The following is a 24,441-nucleotide window of genomic DNA, read 5'->3' on the forward strand; positions in this document are numbered from 1 at the left end:
GTCATGAGCAATACATCCTATCTATTTTCATTTGTGGTAAGACATTGTATCAAATAGATAGCACCATCTGTCTATATTTATTTTTCAGAATTTAGAGGGAAATTGAAAATAAATTGGATGTAAATGTTGTTAACACACTTAGACGAAGATACTAGGAAAGCCACTGCATCCAGCAGACTCCAAGACCTGGGAATTCCTCCTTCTCAGCTACTGAAGCCCAGCCAGATACAGGTGTCTCCATTCCTGTCTGATGGATGTGACTGCTGAAGTTGGCTGTAGGGAGGCTGAGGATGTGTCCTAGAGTGGTGCACACATATGCTAAGAGGACACTAAGGCAGCTGCCCACACTGCCAATGACAGCACTGCCTTTGTAGCACCCACGTGTTGTATATCCCCAGCTCACATAGAGGTAGCCAGGTTTTGATCCTCTTGTTTAGGTTCACTGTCAAACAGATGGCTGGACTTGCACCCTTCACAGGTGTCCTCATGCTCACAGATCCTTCAGGTGTGGGCAAGGGCTCTCAGCCTACCCAGTACCTGTGCGTGCACCCTGGACCTTTCATGCAGCCATCAACTCAGAGATTGGGTCTTTTCAGATGCAGATCTCCTGCTGTCCAGCTGGAAGTTTGCTAATGAACTACACATACACACCGTGGTGTAAAGGAGAGCACTCCGGACTCCGAATCCCAAGGTCCTGAGTTCGAGTCTCAGTGGGACCGTCCCCTGGCAGTTCAATGCCTCCCTGCCATCCCATTCCGTCACATCTCGGATGCTCAGCAGGGTCAGCCCTGGTTAGTCCCGGGTGCTGTGACAGTCCCGAGGACTTCCCTGTCACTGTCCAAGCTCGCTCGGCTGTGGCAAATGGACCTCAGGACTGAAACGGTGGGGCCAGTTCTGTGCACGCTGTGCCTCACCTAAAAAATCCCCTGTGCAGGCTGGAAGGGCACAGCCACGTGGGGAGAGCCCTGCCCAAATCTGCGTTCATCAAGTCTGGCCATACATACATACACACATGCACTTGTGATTAAATTCACTGGGAAAAACACACTTGGGTGTTTCCAGTTGTGGCACATAAACCTCAGGCCTGGTGACCCACTGTCAGCTCCTGGGCTCTGCCACCCAGATCTAGTCACCCCTATGAGGTGCAGACCCTTCTTTGATAAAGAAGGTGCTGTCACATTCTGCATGTCCCCCCCATATAAGAATGCTAATGCTGAGAAGAATCAACATGTCAGCTGAAAGGTATTGCCCTGACAGTGTCAGCTGTATCTGATATTTGTATATAGGAAAAGTGGTTCTCTTGACTGCAGGCTTTCAAACGTGCTGCAGAGATAGCAATCCAAATACTGATTTATTTATCAGTTATTGGGTCTTTCATTTTTAAAATTAAGCAAGAAACTTTCTGTCTTTACATCTGCCTCTGGGAGATTAAAACCCTTGCAGATTGCAAGGTGAAATGAAGAATACTGAAGAATGAAGTGGTCCTTTAAAAAGATTAAAGAGATACTACAGATAAATACTTCAGATAAAAGTATAAGTGTAGCATAAATTAACAGGTTGATAGTGTAGTTACAGGTAGTGGGAAAGACACTAGTATTGGAAAATTCCTGTCTTTGCCAGCTGAAGCTGCTGGTATTCTCCTTTAACTATGGAGGTACTTTTCATTTCCTCTCTTCCCCTTATTTATTTACTAAATGCCTTGCTTAGCAGAAGGAGTATCTTAAATGATATCTATTAATAATCCTACCCGCCTTAGACAACACTAAGAAAGTGGCAATGCCGTGAGTTGGGAAAAGTCAAACTGTGAAATGTCATGTCAAGTTCTGGCAAACCATCCATAACGAAAACAGAACTGAAGGAAATAGAGTCAAGTAAGCCTATATATTCTGAAGTATTTTCCAAAACTCTTCAGATAATTACCTTCTATTTGGACTTGTCAATAATACTTTCTAATGCTTTAATTCTCAAGTGATTTGTTTTTCCTTTCAGCATAAGGAAAAGATTTTCTCTCTCTTAAATAGGAATGGTGCAGTATTAAAATAATTATATATTGTAAAAGTACTTGTAGATTAGTTTCCAATCTGACTTCATTTTAGCACATTTATTTGATTTAAGAAGTAAATCACTTTTTTTGATTTGTGGTTGGAATGTCTGTTGCGGAAGTGGAGATATGTGATCTGTGTGATGGTTGGTTTGGACATTGGTGCAAGCATTTCTTGAGGTGGAATTTTCTACTTGAAATTTGCTTTCAGTTATTGCATTATGAACAAATAGAAATACAGCATTATTCCTAGACTTCCAGCAATAGGCATGCAGTTTCAGGTGAGGAGGTGGGGACAGTTCTGTGCAGTTTAATTTTTTTTTGCCATCTTGGCAGATGTCCTTAATTTTGCTCTCCAATATATTCTGTGTTGTTCTGTTCTTAGGAACTGCATGTGCTTTGAATAGAAAATAATCTGTGTAATCTCTGCTGGGGAATTCCCCTTGCCCTTTTGCTTTACAACATTGTACAAGTGTAAGTAGCTGTGTTTCAAGAAAAAGCTGCATTCAAATTTGTTTATTCATTAGAAGCCAAGAGCAAGATAATCTGTTAAAACTTTGTTTTAATGAAATACAGCAGAACTGTGCATTTCAGGGAATATGCTTTTATAAGACTACAAGGTTAAGATGTTTTGCTGGTCTGTGGAGCAAGATGCTGGAAAAGGTGAACAAATAAAAGCTTTGTTTAATGTGTTAAAGATTCTAGTGTCTGGAAGGTTAAACATGTATATGAATTATGCATTTGAAAAGGAGTGTCTATAAATAATTTCTAAAGAAATGATTTGGATGTGATGTAACTGGTTTTGAAATTGTTTGCATATGTTGCTGTGGAAAGAGATGAATATTTCATTTTGCTGTACCACCAAACTATACTTCTAGAGCATGATCTTGCTGGGGAGTGCATTAATATCTAGAATTTGAAATTTGTCCCCCAACAGCTTTAACATTTATTTTCCTCACTGGGGATTCAGTAAGTAATCTGTGTTAACAAAATTTGACATGTTTTATGGATGTTTGTGAGAGTTTGCATTGATGGCTTTGAAGACAGTAACTTGCAGGTCTGTGTGAAAACATAGCTTGTAGATAGCAATTTTTCACCTATATGGTCAAAAGTAAGAGAGGGATGGTGATAAATGCAGTCCACATATGGTGTGGTAGCTCCATCTCAGTCATGGAGCATGGACTGAGCAAGTCTTAAAGTCAGCTCAATTTGCTAGCACCTACAGAGTGATCAAAACTGCAGCTGACTGAGTGTGCCTTTTCAGACACCTGTTGTGACAAGAAAAGTAAGAGATCCTTACACAGAAGTTTGCGAGAAAGAAACAGGCAGAGTAGCCTGGATTTATATTGCATGTAGCATAATCCGTAAGTACATTAAAACCGGGAACTATCTTCCCATGCTTCTTAGGATCCCTTTGACTGTCAGCTTTCATGTGTGATATATATACACATGTACATATGTAAATATGTAAACTGCCATGGTCTTGATACAACTTGAAGGGAGGGAGTGTAGTTGTTGACAGTGGTTTTGCCAGCTAATTTTGTAGAGATGAGTGTTGGACTAGGTTTAATCTAACAAAGGTTTCTCTCTCCCCTGCTCCTGTTTTTAATTTGTAAGAGGAGAGTTAAGATCTTCCAGGAAGATTAAGGTGAATAAATTAAAGGTTATAATGACCTTAAGAGCTTGTCAATCCCCCTGTGTAGGAGATCTTATTCAAAAGGGACTCTTTGCTTTGTGGGCACAAACCTACAGCAGTATTGCTTGTAGTAGGTGATGTTACCACCCTTTAGCTGCTTTTCACAGCCACCCTGTCGAGTAAAAAAAGTCATCGGAGACAAACATGTACCTGACTTCCCATCAATCCACTGCTAATCCCAGCAGTTTAGTTAAAGCTGCCTGCACAGGTGGGAGTTACAGTGGCTCCAAACTTCATACAGAGGCAGGTGTGCTTCATTGGGGGTGGCTCTGTGGGTGAGTGTAATCATCTTGAAAAGACAACTTCGGGTGATAAAAGGCCACTTCTCAGTAAAAAACACCAATGTGAAGTTTTAATGTTTCTAATTTTACCACTTGGACTTGATGTAATGGGTTGATTGGTCTTTAATTCGTGAACATGTCTTCTGAGAGATGACCTAAATCTTTCCAGAATTATAAATAATAGCTGTAATGTTTTGATGTTTCAGGAAAGTTTGAACACAAAAAAAAAGAAAATATTTGTTCCAGCTGTGAATTGCTGAGAGTGAAAGGACAGTCTGTTGTAAGATACCAAATTACGATATTCCTTTGACATTACAGGATCATGAATTATACTCTGTTTGAAGAAGTGCTTTGATTGTAACAACATTAGTTACCTAAATATGTGTATTTGTTGAGCCAGTTACACTTGTTGGTCTGCTTCAAATTATTTCTTTCATCTTTGTACACACTTGAATTGTGCAAGTTTGGCAATTTTTAATCCTGAGTTTGATTATCCCTACAGTTCTAGGAAGTAATTTTTCTTAATTTTATTATAAGACAAATTGGTTGGACTTAATAAAGATTACTGAATACTTTCCATTAAGTGATTGCGTTTTCAATTGTAGCTTGTAGCTGCCAGACTTCAGCTCTTCCAACTGGAATATTCTGTCTGCCCCAAGCTATTTTGTTGCATTTTTTTTAAACAACTTCGACAAAAATGCTTTAGCCATTTGTAAGTGGAATGTAATTCTATCCAGATTGAAGTTTGGTTTTAGTAAGAATACAAATAAGGAGCTCAAGAACCATCCATATATTTCCAAGCCTTTCATCCATCTTCTCCATATGGTGTGTTTAGGTTTCAGCTGCTGGGTTCTCTAGAGCTGTGTGTGCTGAGCAGGCGTGATCATGTAGCCCCAGGCTGGGAGAAGCTTAGCAAGGTTTTTCTTGTTGCTTGATTCTGTTCTGGTACCAGAGAGTGGAATGGGAAGCAATGTCGGTTCAGCTATCTCCCAGCTTATGAATTCTTGGCTCTGCAACCTTAATTTACATTCTTTGAAGGTACTTCTGTTTGGATTTTCTCGGATTTCAACAAGTGGAACTTCACAGATTTCACAGAATATTCTGAGTTGGAAGAGACCCACGAGAATCACTGAGTCCAACTCTTAAGTGAATGGCCCATACAGGGGATCAAACCCACAACCCTGATGTTACTAGCACCATGATCTAACCAACTAAGCTGCATGTTTTCCGAAAAATTGTCATGCTGGTGACGTGTTCCTTAGTGATAAATAGTTCATAGCTGACTGAAAATTGCACCTCCACCTTTTTTTATCAGGGCTGCGCCTGCTGCAGTTAATTTACAAGTGTTTGCACTTTTAATCCAACCACTATGGTTTATGACATCCTTAGGTTCAATTTCTGCTGTGAATTGCAGCAGCTGCAATTTCCAGGACCTCAGCTTTCTGGATTAAAGGATTATAAGGGGAGCTTGCACCTATTTAAAGCAGCTGAGGAGCACTAAGCACAACTACATGAAGTAAAGATTGAACTGAAATTTAATCAGAGCCACTCTGCAGACAAACAGAAAAAAAGTTCTTTGAAAGTTTCCTGCACAGAGAAAGAGGGCTCCTTCAGTGTAAGGCCAGTTGGTACAGGCCAGAACAACTAATGGTGATGGAGTGTGTGGGTTTCTTAACAAAAGTTAATAGCACTCCTGGTCACTTAATTTTTCCACTCTCGAACTTCTTCTCTGATGTATTACAGTATATAAATGGCTAGACTTGGCGAATGCAGATTTGGGCAGGGCTCTCCCCACGTGGGTGTGCCCTTCCAGCCTGCACAGGGGATTTTTTAGGTGAGGCACAGCATGCACAGAACTGGCCCCACCGTTTCAGTCCTGAGGTCCATTTGCCACGGCCGAGCGAGCTTGGACAGTGACAGGGAAGTCCTCAGGACTGTCACAGCCTCCGGTACTAACCGGGTCTGACCCTGCTGAGCATCCGAGATGTGATGGGATGGGATGGCAGGGAGGCATTGAACTGCCAGGGGACGGTCCCACTGAAACTGGAACTCAGGTCCTTGGGATTCGGAGTCCAGAGTGCTCTCCTTTACACCACGGGACCGCCCCACATATTACAGTAGCACTTTGTTAAAGATTTTTTTTGTGATACTTGCAGAAGATCAGCCTCCCTTTTTATTGCTTTGTTCTTTTGTACTACTATGCTTTTGGTTGAAATTAATCAGTAGTTTGTTTATCTTGGTGTTTCCAGTCTATGGAGTACAGCACAGGCTTGAGTTAGTTTTCCTTTACTTTAGACTCATAACTGTGAGAAGCATGAGTGTGATTCGTGTCGATAAAAACGAATGGGTTATTGGAGCTCCTATAGTGACATGAGAAAAAACACATGGCCAGCCAATTAAACAAAAATTCCAACTTACACCCACATGGAGAGATAAACAGGGTAGTGTTAAATCACTTTATCTCCTATAACTTTGTCAAGGACCACATGAGTTGTAACAGGAAGGTTGAAGAGTTAAAACTTTCCCACATCTAAGGGGAACAGAATTTATTGTTGGGTTATCACTAGGGTTGTAAGAGTGACTTAGCTATAGTGGTATATGTTAAACTGCTTAACAAGGTACTTAAAATGTTTATGCATGAGTTAAATGAATATGTATGTAGAGACTAAATAAATGTTAGAATTACACTGTGTTTGAGGTGCGATGGTGAGCAACGCTTGCGTCCATCGTACCCAGCATGCTGAAATTGCTTTTATCGTACAATAAATTCTAATTAAAAACCTACGAGGTTGAGACTTTGTTTCTCACATAACTGATAATTTAAATTCTGAGATTTGAGTTCTTTTTACATACTGCCAAATTTCTAATTTTTTGCTTAGTTGTTTTCCAACTGTCTGTACCTTAAAGTATTAAATCAGTGTTGTGGTTCCAGTTCATGGATTAAAAATCCTGTGGGCATAGTTGATCCGCACCTCTGCCTGCTTGTGCTTATGTACTGGTACCGTGTTATCTCACCACGCTGCTTTTTCCAGCGCCGCAGCCCATGCACGCTGAATGTGCTGCTCAGTCTTGTATTTCACCCTCTTACTGCGTGTGCGGCGAGTGATGCGTAAGGTTTCTGCTGCACTGGAAGGATGGGAGGAGGTGCCCTGGGGTCAGGGAGAGGCTGTGGCTCGCTCCCCATCTGCTCGAGGCTATCAGGAAACCTCACCCTCAGGTGTTAGGACCACAGCGTCGGTTCTGGCACGATGTGCTGCTTTTAAAACAATGCCTGACTTCTTTCTTTGTTCTTGCTCTTTGCCAAGAAATGACAATTGAACAATTAAGGCACAAAGCAGAGAGGGTTTAGCAAATCATGGACTGTTTTTAATTTGCCTCATTAAACTGCTGTTAACTACTTAAAGCCATCTGCTTAAAAATAATTTACACATCTGAAGTTTGCTCTAGAGAGCAGGCAGACCTTCATTAGAGCAGGCTCTCTTATTAATGTTATCTTAGGAGGCTTTCAGTTGTTGTGGAACATTTGTGACTGCTCACTGAACCAAACTTTCCCTGTAAACAAAAGGAAGTAACACGTGTTGGTAACTTGCAGTCTGCATCTGTACCCCTGTTCTTGGGGACCACTGCCATTCATTTGGAAACTGGCTGGCTGTGGAGGAAGTTATTTATGGCCATTAAGTTGGTCCGAGTATGAGAAAGGAGGATGAGCTATGTGAATGCCTAGTACGCCTATTATCTACAACCATCCCCAAAAATTAGTCCTGGAGAGAAGGAACAGCAAGATCTGTCTCAGAGCCTCACCTGTCACTGAGGAGGGCGAGCCCTGTTGCCAACACCCAGAGGAGCTAGCTGAGGAAAAACAAGTTTATTTGTCTCCCCAGATGTGTAAAGAACCAATTTTCCTTAGGAAGAACAAATCACTGGAGTGGCACAGGCTCTCCCTCCCATCTCGGGCTGAGATTCATTGGCATTTCAGTGGACAGTATGTACGCCCCGTCTGACCGGCTACAGTCTGTGGTTTGCAGTGAAATTATTGTCCTGCTTCTTATCAGAGGAGGCTGTGTCAGCAGTGAGCTAATGGATTGCTGATGTGAAAAAGATCATTTGGAGTGGAAGTAGCTTTAGGACTATTAGGTAATGATGGTGTAAGAATTAAAAAGATGGTCCCCCACTCAGTCTGTGGGAAAGAGATGGATGTGATTTTTGGCATATATTTGACTTCAGTATAGATCTTTTATAAATACATTAAAAACTCATTAAAATATTGCCATGAGATTGATTGGTTTGCTGTTTGGTTGGGGTTTTTTTGTTTACAGTTTCATGCTGTTTATTAAGAAGAAAAATGCCAATTTTTAACAGGATGTAAATCCTTTGTAGTAGCTGAGCAAAGATGTTGCTATGAGCTTTAAATATCATTGTCTTTCTATTAAAGTTTTATTTGTTTCTTTCTGGCAAACAGACTGCAGAGGTTTGCACACAATATGCTTTCAAGTGTGACAAATTAGACAAAATACTGGGCTTCTTGTAATTGCTTTTGGTTGCAAAACTTTAAGCTATTCCTTCCAGCTGCAGCTACCATGTGTTTTAGATTAAAGTAACACTTCCAAAGGAGTCCTTCACTTGGAATCCTTTTATGTTTGCCCAGTCATCGGGACATACATTTTTAAAAATGAGGAATGAAGAAAATGTCTTCATTTGTCTTGATTGGAAAGAATGAATGTTCTAAAAATGTATACACTGAACAGAATATGTGGCTTCTGCTGTATTTGATGTGCCCTCACACTTCTGTTCTTTTTGCTATATTTGTCTTAATCTGGAGTGATTTTTTGCTTCGGTATTTTACTGTGAAACAGTTCTTCAGAATAAAAAACTTTAAGTGACATAGAGCTAATTAATTCTTGTATCAAATATGTGAAAAAAATCCATTTTTAAATTTTTGAAATGCTTGCAAACATTTTAAACTTAATGCTTACCTTCTCAGCTAGTGCCGAGATACTAATGTAAGCTCAGTTATGCAAATCACAAGTTTTTCCTTTTTAGTACTCTGGATTGACATGAGAGGTTAGGGCGAGTTTGAAAACATGTTCCTGAGCAAAACATTTCGAGCTGAGTCAAGTTAAATCTTTGAATCCATCTGAGCTGTAGCTCAAATAGCAGGAGAAAGTGATAACCACCCTGGACCTTCTGGGAAGTTTGGGTAGAGAGCTTTGGTTTTAGCAGAGAATGATATGTGATGACTCAAATCTACAGTTTTCACCAGTTACATATTTGCTAAGGAATCTTGGAAGATATTTCTTTAACATTTCCACTCTAGGTGAGAGTAAGTTGTCAAAGACCCACAATCTGTCACAAAAAGTGTGTTAATTTTCAGTCATTTCTACTTATAGTCCTTAGAAAATGCAGCAGATTCTTCTTTGAGCAACACCTTCAGAAACCAGCAGAAGGCCCGAAGCAGACCTTGCCAGGATGAAGTTAATGCATCTGCAGAAGTTGGAAAACTTGCTGTGCTTAAACCTCAGTTCAGCTGCTGCTGTGGCCTCCTTTTCACGTCCACCCTCTTTCGGCTATTTTTGCGGATGGGGAGGGAACAGGGACATAGACGGCTGTGTCTTGATGCAACCAGTTCCCTTGAAATACTGTTATATGTGACCACCAGAAAGATTTCATCTGTCCCTTTCCTGCTGCTGAAGAGAAGGAACAGAATCAGTTTGCCCTTTCTGATAGGTCTCCCCTCTGGTCCAGCTGTGAAAGGCATGAGCTGTGTAGTGCAGGGACCCACTGCGGAATGAGAGAGAAGCCTTGAAAACTCTTGGCAGGTCAGAGCTGGAGTGAGGTATGCCAAGCAGGAGTAAGGAAAACACTGCAGCTGGGAGTTGCAAGACCCTTGGAAGGCCCTAGCTTCTTACCATGTTTGTTTCTCACTTAGTGAGTGGGAGGAAGATCTGTATCTTAGAGTCTAGTGCAGCTCTGTTCTCTGAACTGCATGAAGAAGGTGCAAACAAAGCTGTCGAGGGCATGGCTCTGAGTCATGTGTCTCCTGATGCAAGTGGTTCCTGTGTTTCCTGCACTCTTGTCTAAGATGAGAAGCAGAATCGCAGAGTGTGCTGAGTTAGAAGGGACCACTAAGGATCATCGAGTCCCGCTCCTGGGCTTGCACAGGACCATCCCAAAAAGTCATACCCTGTCCCTGAGAGTATCATCCAAATGCTCATTGAGCTCTGGCAGCCTTTGGTGCTGTGACCACTTCCCTGGGGAGCCTGTTCAGTGCCCACCCACCCGCTGGGGGAAGAACCTTTTTTTGATATCCAACTTAAACTTCCCCTGACACAACTTCAGGCCATTCCCTCAGGTCCTGTTACTGGTCCCCACAGAGAAGAGATCAGTGCTTGCCCTTCCTCTTTGCCTCATGAGGAAATTGTAACTGCAATGAGGTCTCCCGTCAGCATCCTCTTCTCCAATCTGAACAAACCAAGTAATGTCAGCTGCTCCTCATATGCCTTCCCTTCAAGGGCCTTCACCATCCTTGTTGCCCTCCTTTGGACACTTTCTAATAGCTTAGTATCTTTCTTATATGGTGGTACCCAAAACAATATTCAAGGTGAGGCCACCCCAGTGCAGAGCAGAGTGGGACAATCCCCTCCCTCACCTGGGGGGCGATGCTGTGCCTGATGCCCCCCAGGACACGGTTGGTCCTCCTGGCTGCCAGGGCACTGCTGACTCATATCCAACTTGCCACAGACCAGGACCCACAAGTCCCTTTCCATGGCACTGCTTTCCAGCATCTCATTCCCCAGTCTGTATGTACATCCAGGGGTTGCCACATCCCAGGAGTAGACCATGTGAAGGAGGAGAGGAGCTCCTGACAGGAGAGAGACTGTTCTCAAATGACTGCCTGAAGAAGTAGACATAAAATGGGGCATGTTGCTGATAATTGACTTTGAAAACTCACTTGGAATGTAGATTTCTCTGTTTAGGAAATAATACTTTTTCATTCATCTTCCTGCTCTTTCCTGCCATAAACCCAGCTGAAGCTGCTCAAGACGAGCCCTGCTGTGAGTTCAACCACCCTGTCCTCGTTGAGGGCTGAGTGCATCTGTCAAAGAAGTCTGGCCAAGGAGCAGCACTGACTCAAGTGACAGAGCTCAGCTGGGGAGGAGGCAGCAGCTTAACAGAAGTAGTTTTAAACAGTGTCTCTTGTGAAGACAGCCCCTGAATAGTGCCGACATGAGCTGTAGCTTTGAAGTCTTGTGTGGTTTTTTTTCTGAAAACCACAGACCCATAGTTCTTGTGTCTACTTCAGAATGTAACTGTACATTGAAGCAGTAATTTCTAGCCCTTGTGTTTGTGTGAGAAAATGACTCATGTCCTCTTACCCTCAGAGCTAGAAAACCTATGAGAACTCATAATCACTGAGTAACTGGGTGTGAAAAGGCAGTCGAGGAGATTCTGAGATATAAGAGAAGGGCATGAAGTAATTTGCTTCAAATTCTCAACTTGAAACTAAATGGGAAAGCTACAGGCTCTCCACTTGCTCCTTCCTTTGTTTAGAAATCCGTTTGTAAGCAGCAGAGGAGCCAAGAGGCAGCAAGAAGATTTAGGATACTCTCATCTACCAGCTTTAGCCTCCTACTTACATCTTCAGAGACAGGCAGGCATGCTAGGGCAGGATGGTGCTTGGAGGAAAAAGCAACAGAAGGAGAGTTTCAACCTCTTTTGCACCTTTATTTCATAAAGACTGTGAAGAATGCTTTTTTGAGGTCCTTTTTTCTTCATCTAGTAAAAGGGAACTTGCAAGACTAAAACAGCCGTGCTTAGGGCAGTGAATTTCTGGCATTGTGACAATGTTGATGTTAAACATTTCCCTCATCCAGCTTCAGCAGACTAAGACTGTTCTTGTGCCGGTATTTTGAGGGCTGCAACATTAGGAAGGAAAAGGTTATGTGTGTTCTGGTAGAGTCACTTATTAAATCTCATAGACCGTGCTGCTTCTTGAAGGAAGAGTGTACTAGGGAGTGCTTACCCTGGCTAGAACAGGAGCTCCAAGGATGTCAGACCACCAGTAGGCTTTTTGTGGGGGTAGTTCACCCAAAGAGAAGTGTAGGTAGATCTCATGTGGTCTGTCAGCACAGGATAGTGATGATGCTACTTGTGAAAGGCAACCTCTGCAAGAAAAAAAAAAGGAAGTGAAAAAGAGGTCAAAAAAGAAAACTTTTTGTTAGGTGACCCAGTATTTGTGCTGATGGATTCTACTAGTTGAGCAGCCTCACCCTATAGCACATGGTGTGGTTCAGACACAGTGAAAAAGAACACACTTTGTGTTGTAGACTGCAAATGCAGTTTGCGTCCTTTTTGACTAAAATAATTTCAATGAGAACGTTTAGTTTGAGGAATTCATTAGTCCGTCGAGTTCGAAGTAAAAATCTGCTAGAAAAATTGGATTCTGTGTAGTTCATGGCAGTTTATAGCCAGCCATGTGGCCTAATTATATCCTGGATACAGAGATCTACATACTTTTTTCCAATATACATTAAAAAATTTAAACCCCCCAAACCCTAGCAACAAAGCTGTTAGGTTCTTTGGAATGAAGTACATTTTTAACATGAGGACTAGCCTGTGCAGAATGACAAATAGTGAATACATACAGCAGGTTCCATGCCTATGAAGTCAGTTTGGAGGGGATAGAGTGTAGCTTTGTCCTGCTAAACTGGCTTAGAGTGTTAATAATTCTACAGCAGTAAGCCTTAAAAACATAAGTTTATGTTTTGAATAAATTGAAGGTGCTATTACATAACAGCTTCAACATTTTTTTTTGTTCTCTTCCCTCTTTCCCTTCTACAGATCACACATCCGTGGGCGGGCTGGGAGACAGTTTTTATGAATATTTATTGAAAGCCTGGCTTATGTCAGACAAGATGGACACGGAGGCAAGGAAAATGTACGACGATGCAATTGAGGTGATTATAATTCATTGAGTTTTCCAATACAGTGGCATCATCTTTAACAATTTAAAAAAAAACAAAAACAAAACCAAAAAAAGTAAGCAAAAAGATCACCACCAACTATAGGACTTGTTTTGATTATGTAAGTTTTAAGAAATCAAGTGATGAATAATGCTAGCTTTCATTCTGAGTAGTTTAAAAAGTATTACTGTGGAATACATCTGATGCAGATTATTGTGCTAAAAATAATCAGCTTGTCCAAAATGGCATAATGTAAAAGGCCAAACCACAGTTTGTTAAAAAGAGATCAAGCAACCCTAAGATATGTGTGGAACGGCCAAGTAATTTTCCTCCAGTGTTCAGAATCATTCTAGGAGTGGAAGTCCTGAATACTTTACATTATTTTCTAGGGCATTCACATGTTATATTCTATATTTATCTTGTAAAATCTAGTTAATTTCTGTTCCTTGCTCTTTGGTTCTTTTGTGATACGGTCTTGCTTCCTCCCAGACCAAGCAGTGCTTGCCCAAGCAGGGCTGTACTGCACAACAGTTCAGTGGGAGTTGGGGTGGGGGCCTTTTTGTGGTGGCTCTGAGCTTTTTGCTGCCCAGCTCTTACTTTCTCAGTTTCCTCACACCCAGACATCTTCTCTCATCAGCCTCTCTTGTGCCTGTTATGCCACCACACCTAAGAGACAGTTTAGGCATGTAGAGAGTAACTAAGCTAGTTTTAGTCAAGTGAGCTGTGGCAGCAGCAGGAACCATGTAGTCTTGTCCTAGTGCACATGTGTGGTTGCTGCTTAATGTGTTCCATACTCTGTGCATGCCCTGGTTTTTTCAACAGCCTTTCTCTCCTGGAGAAAAAATGCATTATTTTCTGTAGACTCACAATATAAAACAGATTTCAAGGGGGTTTTTTAAGCTTTTTTTCTATGTACTTTCCAGTGTCTTCAGTATGGAAACAACAAGGTAGTGGTTCATCTAATGTGCCATTGCCTGATTTCTTCTCAGTTTTCTCCTCTTCATCCAGCCAGGAGCTGTGTTTGCGCTCTTAACCTCTGCCTTACACCATTATCCACTTTTAAGTTGCTTTATTCTGAAGCTGGTTATAGTCTCTTTGATTTACTGCTTTCCTTCTGCTGTGATTTACATTCCCAGTTCCTCAGTGTTTGACCTTATCCTTATCTCTATTACAAAACATTGTTCAGACAAACCCCATTTTGTCACCTGTTCTGAGCGATTTTACAGGACTGACTTTATCACTATCTATAATGCTATCAATTTTTGTGTCATCTGCAAGGTTTTTTTGGCATTTTTCTTGCAGATCATTGTTAGAAATGCTACCCAGTGTTGAATAAAAGTATCTTTGCAGAATCTTTATAATGAGTATTTTTTTCACAATTTTTTTTTGCTTTGAACTGTTCTAGCAAGCCAGCTTTTAATCCACTTCATATGTGTCACCTTGAATTTGTTTAGGACAAATATTTTGTAAAATGCCAAGAAAATTCCTGAAAATGTGTAATATTCCCAGTATCAGCATGCACATTTCAATCAGACATTTATTTTTGAAATGGCATCATTCATTTTATATGATTGTTTTATTATCATCCTTTTAAAATACTGGTAAAGCATCAGCTGTTTCCCAGTCCTTTTGAACTTCCTTGGCTTTCCAGGGTTTGTTAAATTCAACATCGCTAGTTCGAAACATCAGGTGAATACTTTTAATAGGGTAAAATACAATTTGTTAAGTCCTGTGGGTTTAAAAATGTTACGAAGTTGATGTTTAACATCTATTCTGGTTCCTGTTGAAACATTATTTTGATTCCTAAACTGTGAGCACTTTAAAATAGAGGAAATAAACTTTTCCTTTCATCCTCTTCACTGTAAGCCATCTCACAAACCTTTTGGATGGGCAAGTCCCTGTCTCTGAATGGAGACAGAGCAAAGTAGGTTTGGGACCTGGTGAAAACACACTGTGGATAGGAGTGAGGAAGAGCTGAGCTGTTCCCACTTCATGTATGGTATGACCTGCAATCCAAGCATCAGATGATTTCTTCAGCTTTTTCTCAGCTAAACCCACCACTCTACATTTAAATCTGCGTGAACTGTACTGATTTATACATTGTGGAATGTAATTCTGTTTCAGGATTTGTGTTTCTCCTAGGTCCTACTTGACACTGACAGACATGGAGAAAGAGTCATTAAGTAGGATTTGCTTTGCATAACTGCAATTTGAATTTTTATTTAAAATATTTTTAAGAGCCCGTTCTCTTACCATTCTTTTGTTGTTGCCTATAACGTGGGTCTTCCTCCATAGCTAACACTTCTTACTCTGTTTTTCAAAATGTAGAGCAGAAGCTCTTTGCATCATTTATGCAAGCAGAAGGGGAATGGTATAGAAGACATTCCTTCCACTCATAGTACTGAGCTGGAAATGTTCTTGGCACCACCACTCTAAAAGAATGTTTCTGTCCAGCCACACTTCACTCCCTTAGCATGTTACAGGGGGAGTGAGTGGAATATGGACAACCATAACCTCATTCTCAAGTCTTGCAATAGGCAGTGATATCTCATTCCTTGGCGGTATTAAGAACAAGAAAAACACAACATCTGTTCTGCAGATGTCATGATTTCTGATCCATGGCATATGAAGCCTTATCCAGGCCACCACTTACTTTGTAACAAGAGTACAAACAAGTTATATATCCATAACCTGTCTGTGCTGTATAACATTAATGCAGTCTTCCACTACACAGGACACTTCATTGCAATGTCCTAGTGTGTAGAGTCACAGCTGTGATAGAAGCTGAAATTATGAAACTTGTTAGGAATTTTTTGTGGTGATGAAATTTGAGGAGGAGCCTCATTAACTTTGTTTTCACCATCATCGTGTTGACCTCCCAGCTAGTCTAGTCTCAAGTGTCTCTTCTTCTTACATAAGCTGGAGGACAGGAGAGCTTCCTTTTCATCTGCTGTGTTGAGTAGTCTAGTCTGTTAGGCTCAAGAACTCTTTCTTATTGCACAGCGTTAGCTCGCTAAAAGAAGGGTTTAGCTGTGTGCTCAACTGTCACAAAATAGCAAGTATTGCTGCAAGACAGCTCAGAAAATGCTTTTTTTGTAGTTTTAAAAGGCATAGAAAGCATGAACATCAGATAGAGAACATTCAGGTTTTGCGTAGAATCATAGAATTTGCTGAGTTAGAAGGGACTCACAAGGATCATCGAGTCCAACTCCTGGCCCTGCACAGGACCATCCCCAAAAGTCACACTGAACACTCCTTGAGCTCTGGCAGCTTTTGGTGCTGTGACCCCTTCCCTGAGGAGCCTGCTCAGTGCCCAACCACCCTCTGGAGGAAGAGCCTTTTCTGATGTCCGGCCTAAACCTCCCCTGACTCAGCTTCATGCCATTGCTTTGGGTCCTGTTAGTGGTCCCCACAGAGATCAGTGCCTGCTCCTATTCTTCCTCTTGTGAGGATGCTGAAGACTGTAGTGAGGTCTTCCCCTCAGTCTTCTCCAGGCTGAACAAACCAAGTGACCTCAGCCACTCCTGTTGTTTCGGGCATTTTACAGACTAGGGAAGCTTCTTCCATCAGTTAATCTCTTAGTTGATATGAACTAAATCTTCTCCATGGGAGCTTGTGTATACACGTCCACTCTCATGCATGTGGTTCAGCTGGAGGTCATTGCTTTACAGTATCTGTTGGAGAGCTTTGTTGCTGCAGAGATCCAGCCCAGGATATAAATGCCACATCTATCCCAAACTGCTCAAACTTTTTCTGTCCACTAGGCAGTGCTCCCCACAATCCCGAGCTGTACCTTGTTAGTTACTGTAAATATTAATTGTCCTTTTTGTACAGTTAGCAAGCAGTGGGTTGCTGAACTGTGAAGAATTTTGAGAGGGTTGCATTCATTTCTTTTTCAGATGCTCCCTTTGTGACGCATGAATTTAACTTAGTAATTAAGTAACTGGTAGAACTTGATTTTCAGATTTCAAAAACTACCCCTTCTACAGGGCAGTGATGTTCAAGTTCAGAAAATGTGTTCTCTGCTCAGAAGAGGGGCACACTGCACCTGGAACACGTTTTTCAGTCAAACCATGAAAGCAAGTCTGTAGTAAAGGAGTAGCTCATGGAGAAGGGTATAAATTTGGCCTTTGCTGGCTCTCCTGGTGCTAACCACAGCAGTTTTGTCCCACTGGAAATGCTTCTGCAACCATTTACTCCTCAACAGTTATGAAATTACAAAAAGATACAATTCAAAAGGAAATTTCACACAACATTTAGAAAAAACCATTTTCCTTTAGGAAATAAATAATTCATACCCTTTTATTCCTTCTTGCTTCTTAGAATAAAAGTGTCTTTCCTTCAAAGAGGACTCAACTTTTAAGTACCGTATGGTCAAAAAATGTCAGTTTTGTCACAGTCTAGGATAATTGAATCAACAGAGTTAATGCTACAGATCTGAGTATCCTTTTCAGTGGCAGTTTTAAGCAGATCCAATATTTCCCCTGCCAGAATTTTCAGAACAAATGAAGCCTGTACAGTTAACCACATCAGGCTCCCTAGCAGCAGAAGCAATGATGTCATTCCAGTCCTCAACGCCAATTTGCATCATGGTTTGACTACCACTCTGTCAGCTGTCAGAGACTCACTGGTTTCTGCTCTGTCAGTTATTTCTGTGTTCTTCTCACTGCATCTTGCTGTAAACAAACTTTGGATCTGTCAGTGGTATTAGTGAAGAAATTAACCCAACAGGAATGCAGACCAGCACATCTCCTTCATTGCCTTCTCACTGCCTAGTGCTAAACGTAGTAAGTACTGCAATAGATTGTTGAGAATTTGGAGCCTCTCTGATAGAGGCTTAAGCAGATGTTCCATCTAGTTTGCAAACTTTGGAACTCCTTACTAAGAGAAAGTGTAAGTCACAAGCAACAACATATACTGGTACAAATATGCAAAAAGAAAGCAGCAGTGGCCTCACCTATAAAATGATAATGTTTTTTTGTTAATGGCAGATCTAATACCCTTCATTTGAGCATGTGTAATCAGTAAGCTGCTATGGAGAAGCTAGAGGGTGGCTGGAGCATTCCTATCACTCACTGAGGGTACAGGGGCTGCCTTTACATATGTTGCTGACCAGAAGTTTCCAACGTGAATGTGTTTTCTGAGTATGCACAGAGTGTACAGAGGAACAAAAGGGTACTTCTCAGAGTTAACAGGTAGATAAATACTGTTTGAGCCATAAAATAGGTGCTGAATTGTCAACTAAAAATACACTGTTACCTATGCTGTGATTTTCCTTTGTTTGATCTCAGTAGCATTGTTAGCAGCTAGGGTATTTTTCTGTGTGCATTGAAATTATATTCTTTGTTCCTGTAGTGCTCAGAAGTGAATTTGAAAGCAGGTGATTTTTTTTTCATTTTGAACACAGTACTTTGTTACTTGAAGGAGAGTTAATATGTAAAGCTTGCATGTGAAACAGTATTGGAAAATTGTCTTCCTCTTTTTGTAGGCCATAGAAAAACATCTCATCAGAAAGTCCAATGGAGGACTGACCTTCATTGGGGAGTGGAAGAATGGACACCTTGAAAGAAAGATGGGCCATTTGACCTGTTTTGCAGGGGGAATGTTTGCCCTTGGAGCAGATGGTTCCAGAGATGATAAAGCTGGACATTATTTGCAGCTTGGAGCTGAAATTGCACATACATGTCATGAGTCGTATGACAGGACAGGTAAGATCTATTGTTAATCTAGTTATTTCAATAGCTGGAATACAGCAACCGTTGTAATTATTTGGGGGATTTGTTATGGACCTGTGCCTTATCTGACATGCTCTGGTTTTGTAGCAGTGTAAATTTTGACATCCATGTATTTACTTCTACTCTACATTATGTTGAGTAAACGTAAAATGAGACTTTCTCTGGTTCCTTCACACATGTTTATCTTTATTTTTGGGTCAGTCAGCTCAGATAGATATGGGTCAGGGAGGAAGCAGTTTGTGTGAACTCTTGTCCTCACATATATATAGGGCATTTAGTTTCATATATATTGTTCTTACAGTTATGTAGAGTGAAAAATTTGTAAATACACCTTTTACTGGTTTTGGTAATAGTGCATTCTGGGTAAGTATAATTGAACTAGGGAGGATGAAAACTAATATACAGACCATGAGAGGCCAAAGGAGGCAATATCAGACTTCACTGCTGGGCTGCAAGTTTCTCAAGGTCAGTCTTTTGGACCAGGTTTATTTTACAGCTTAGTAGTGACCTTGATATGTAAAGTTGAAGTGTGCTGATTGCACTAAGAGTGGCTAAAAAGTTGTAAGACATATAAAATGGAAAAGTCTCAGAATAGTAAGCAGGAAGATTTTGAGAACTGGACTGTCAGAAATAAGTTCACTGGAAAAAAGACAGGAGCTCTTTATCTGAACTGGGAGTCAAAAAACGCCAGTGCAGTCCTAGTTTGTATTAGGTGAAGAATATTCAGCAGAGATTAGATAATATTAAGACTGCCTTACAAAGCATGTGTAATTTGTCACCCAGAACACTCTGTACAAATCTGAATTTCAAGCAGAATAAATGTGAAGAACCAAAAGAATTATTAGAATGACAGAGCTTGTAACTTACAATGGGGAAAATAAGAGAGATTGGACTGCTTAGGCTAGAAAAATAATGCCAAAGAAGGGAACAAATTTATTGTCATCTCAAGGGGTAAACACTGGAAAGCAATGGAATTATTTTTTAAGATATAAAATATCACAGTTGTAACAAGACCAAGATTTTTAAGCTCACCATGAATAAATGTAGGTTGGAAATTGGAAATGGCTGTGTGAAGCCATCAGAGAAGTGAACTTCTGAAACAAATTAGCAGTAGAAGGAATGGTAACTAAAACTCAAGCAGTTTTAAGATAAGATTCATTTATTTATTCACAGGATTACCTTGTATCATTGTATAGTTGCCTGTCATTTTAAATAATTCAGTCGCACAAGTGATAATTTTATTTGGATAGCAACAGCATTAAAAAAGAAAAAAAAGTAAGTTGCTAAGAGAAAAGGGAAGGACATATTAGCTATTGTTGCTATTGTTAGTCTGTAAAACTTCATTTAAATGTTTAATTGACGTTAAAAATAAGCAATGCTAAATTTACAGTTGTTTGAGCAGACCTAATTTTATCCTTCAGATGTTTATTCTGTACCCTAAATAAGTCAGAAGATGGGGGAGATAAAATTATGATTCCATATTTAATGACTGTGTAATAACACACATGCAAGGAAAATTGAAAGTTGTACAGAGCTGTAAATTCGCAATGCCCTTGTTTTCCTCTTTTCAGTCTTGTAATCCCAGGAATGTGGACTGGTTTTATTTGGATTTTTTTTAATTTTCTCATCTGATTTTTAAAGAAAATAAATAACTTACATGTGCAAAATATCAGCTTCATCATGCTTTAACAGCAGGATTTGAGACATAATTGTACACCTTAATGACAGAATTAGCTGATTGCAGAAAAAGACCTTTTTCATAGGGTGGACAGTCATCCTGGTTCAGCTGATAGGTCCATGTTTCAGTCAGCAAAAGGGAGAGCCTGAGCTTTTTCTCCCATGGACTTGGAAGAACTCTTGCCCAGTTTTGCATCCCCAGAGGAGACAGAAAGGTACTGAGGTGGTGTGCTGGGCATAGGCAGCTCTGGTCTTTAGAGAGACCAACCAGAGCTGTCCTTTCCTTTGTCTTCACAGGGGTGATCACAATAAACTGTGGTATATACTTGGTGATACAATATTTCAGTATGAAAATACTACTTTATGATGCAACCTAAATTTCCATAGCTGAGCATGAGGGGGAAAAAAAGCCACCTGTTTCAAGGCCCAGTCTTAACAGAATTTTGCAGAATACAAGCACTTCTAGAAAATAGGGGCATTAAATAGCCAACTGTTTTCAACTTGTTGCACATATTGCAGGTATGAAAGCCTGTTAAAAAAAAAGTTTCTAAAAGCTAGTTCTTTCAGTGGTGATTAGTAGAGAGAAACTGGAAAGCCCTTGAGACCACTCCTGATATATTTTCATGGGGATTATGTCCCAATGATAAGTGGCATCACTTCCATGAGAGAAGTTCACTTCCATCATTGGGGATTTTATGCAGGGACATAATTTCTCTGATGATCTGAATCACCTGTCAATGTTCTCCAGGAATATTTGACAGAAGACCTTAGAGTCCTGAGTCAGAGGCTGGAGAAACAACTAGGTATTTCCTGAGAAGCTCAGGTCCTTGCCATGGCTTTGTGAAAATTCCTGTAGATTATGCTTAAGCTGATGATCAGTCTGTAGCATTCCTTATAGGATGCCTTTCTGATTCACCAGCTGGAGGAAACTGATGGTCTTTGGAAGGTGAAGGCAGAGAGTAGTACAGTTGTGATTCTGATCTGCCTCTGAGCAAGGTATTTGTGTTTCCAGAATTCATTGAATTTGACAGCATGAAACCCCCAAGGCTCTTCCCCTCTTCACGAAATTGTGAATGCATGTGGCACTCCTTGGAAACACCAAGGATTTGGAAAGGCTTATTGATGGTCTAAGTCAGAAATCTTAACTGTAATGAGAATAGTCTTATGATGTGTAATCTGTGCCTCTGCTTCTGCTTTTTTTTGTACCATAACCTATCGATAGATTATTGCTGCAGCCATCCTAAATCTCCCATCCTATGACAGAAGATTTCAGGATTTTCCTGTAGTGCAGTGTGTTCTCAGTTTGGAGAGGAGATTGAGAAAAACAAAGATGGGAAGCCTGCTCTGATCTATATGCCCATGTACCAGCACAAGAAATCATAATGAAGTTCAATAAGGATGAAGTTCAATAAGGCCAAGTGCCGGGTCCTGCACTTTGGCCACAGCAACCCCGTGCAACGCCACAGGCTGGGGACAGAGTGGCTGGAGAGCAGCCAGGCAGAAAGGGACCTGGGGGTACTAATTGACAGGAAGCTCAACATGAGCCAACAGTGTGCCCAGGTGGCCAAGAAGGCCAATGGGATCCTGTCCTGTATCAAAAATAGCGTGTCCAGCAGGCCCAGGGCAGCGATCCTTCCCCTGTACTCTGTGTTGGTGAGGCCACACCTTGAGTGTTGTGTTCAGTTCTAGGCCCTTCAGTTCAGAAAGGATATTGAGGGGCTGGAGCGAGTCCAGAGAAGAGCAACAAGGCTGGTGAAGGGACTGGAGCGCAAGCCCTATGGGGAGAGGCTGAGGGAGCTGGGGGTGTTTAGCCTGGAGAAAAGGAGACTTAGAAGTGACCTCATCACTATCTAGAACTACCTGAAGGGAAGTTCTAGCCAGGTGGGGGTATGTTTGACAATTCCAATGCAGAATAAACCAGGTGACTAAGGTTTCAACTGAGACATTGTAAAGGTATGAGTAGATGCTGTCTCTGTCCCAGGACTCTCAGTACACAGCTAAACAGCCAAAGATGAAGAAACAAGAATAATTACTTGGTTTTGTAAGAGGTATGAAATTACAATACATGTCGAGGGAATGGTTCAGAGAGCCTCAAACCAAAGTATATTGGAACTTCTCTTCCTCAAATTTTATAGGAGTTAGAGCCTAGAAAATATTATTATAATTAAAAAAACCTTTCTTACTTTCAGGAATTTTATTGGTAGATTGACTGTAGTCTTAAAGGAATACACAAAACATTAAACAGGGTTTTCAAAAATATTTCTCAAATTAGAAATATAAATATTTATCTAGCATTCTGAGGATTTGCCCTGATTTTCAGGAGTGCTAAATATAGCTCTTATTGAAGTCAATTTTATGTCAGTTAAATCTGTTCTAAAAAATGGTTTAGTTTAAAACTAAATTTTAAAACTAGTTTAGTTTTGCAGTTTCACACTTCGTATGAAATTGTTTCTCATCTGCTCTCCCTGCCTAGACAGTAGCCTACCAGTGCCATTAATATAAAGATTTCTGCATTAAATTGTGACTACTATAGCATTGCAAAATGGCCTTAGATGGTTCTCGGCTTAGAAGAATGCTCCCCTGAATGGTACCATGTTCACAGTATCCTCTTATTTTTAGTTAGCTATTAGTAGAAGTGCTGTGATTAATTTTACATCCTTGGTTTCAGATAAGAATTCAGTGAGATTGTTGTGATATGCAGGAGTCACCCGTCCTTGGGTAGTATAATTTCCTGTAGTGCCCAATCACATAAGAAGTAGGTATGAGTAAATAATTAAAGATTTAATGCACAAGCAGGTTACAAAGCAAGAGAAGGCATCACAGTTTCTGTAGGTACGATCAGGTGACCCACCTGGTGGATGAGGGGAAGGCTGTGGATGTGGTCTATCTGGACTTCAGCAAGGCCTTTGATACTGTCTCCCATAATATACTCCTGAAAAAGCTGGTAGCCCATGGCTTAGACAAGTGTAGCCTCTCCTGGATTAAGAGCTGGCTGGAGGGCCGGGCCCAGAGAGTGCTGGTGAACGGAGCTGCATCCAGCTGGCGGCCAGTCACCAGTGGTGTTCCCCAGGGGTCTGTGTTGGGTCCAGTCCTGTTTAACATCTTTATTGATGATTTAGATGAGGGGATTGAGTCCATCATCAGCAAATTTGCTGATGACACCAAGTTGGGAGGGAGTGTCGACCTGCTGGAAGGCAGGAGGGCTCTGCAGAGGGATCTGGATAGACTTGAGAGATGGGCTGATTCCAATGGGATGAAGTTCAACAAGGCCAAGTGCCGGGTCCTGCACTTTGGCCACAACAACCCCCTGCAGCGCTACAGGCTGGGCACAGAGTGGCTGGAGAGCAGCCAGGCAGAAAAGGACCTTGGAGTACTAATTGACAGGAAGCTCAACATGAGTCAACAGTGTGCCCAGGTGGCCAAGAAGGCCAATGGGATCCTGTCCTGTATCAAAAATAGCGTGGCCAGCAGGACCAGGGAAGTGATCCTTCCCCTGTACTCTGCATTGGTGAGGCCACACCTTGAGTACTGTGTTCAGTTCTGGGCCCCTCAGTTCAGAAAGGATATTGAGATGCTGGAGCGGGTCCAGAGAAGAGCAACAAGGCTGGTGAAGGGACTGGAGCACAAGTCCTATGGGGAGAGGCTGAGGGAGCTGGGGTTGTTTAGCCTGGAGAAGAGGAGGCTCAGAGGTGACCTCATCACTGTCTATAACTACCTGAAGGGAAGTTATAGCCAGGTGGGGGCTGGTCTCTTCTCCCAGGCACTCAGCAATAGAACAAGGGGGCATGGGCTTAAGCTCTGCCAGGGGAAATTTAAGTTGGATATCAGAAAAAAATTTTTTACAGAGAGAGTAATCAGGCATTGGAATGGGCTGCCCGGAGAGGTGGTGGATTCACCATCCCTAGAGATCTTTAAATGCAGATTGGACGTGGCGCTGGGTGCCATGATCTAGTAAATGAGCTAGAGTTGGACCAAGGGTTGGACTCGATGATCTTGGAGGTCTTTTCCAACCCAATCGATTCTATGATTCTATGATTCTATGATCACCAGA

General features: G+C 41.3%; 1 protein-coding gene across 1 annotated transcript in view; it reads left to right on the top strand.

Moving 5' to 3' along the window:
• MAN1A2 (mannosidase alpha class 1A member 2) overlaps window positions 1-24,441 on the top strand; it is a 145,756-nt gene that overhangs the window by 104,146 nt on the left and 17,169 nt on the right. The window contains exons 9-10 of the mRNA XM_071559486.1: window positions 12,857-12,972; window positions 18,467-18,686. Coding sequence (XP_071415587.1) covers window positions 12,857-12,972; window positions 18,467-18,686 — 336 coding nt within the window. The remainder of the gene's footprint in view (window positions 1-12,856; window positions 12,973-18,466; window positions 18,687-24,441) is intronic.

Source organism: Pithys albifrons, chromosome 1 (genome assembly GCF_047495875.1).
Source record: "Pithys albifrons albifrons isolate INPA30051 chromosome 1, PitAlb_v1, whole genome shotgun sequence".
In the NCBI taxonomy this organism is placed as follows: Eukaryota; Metazoa; Chordata; class Aves; order Passeriformes; family Thamnophilidae; genus Pithys; species Pithys albifrons.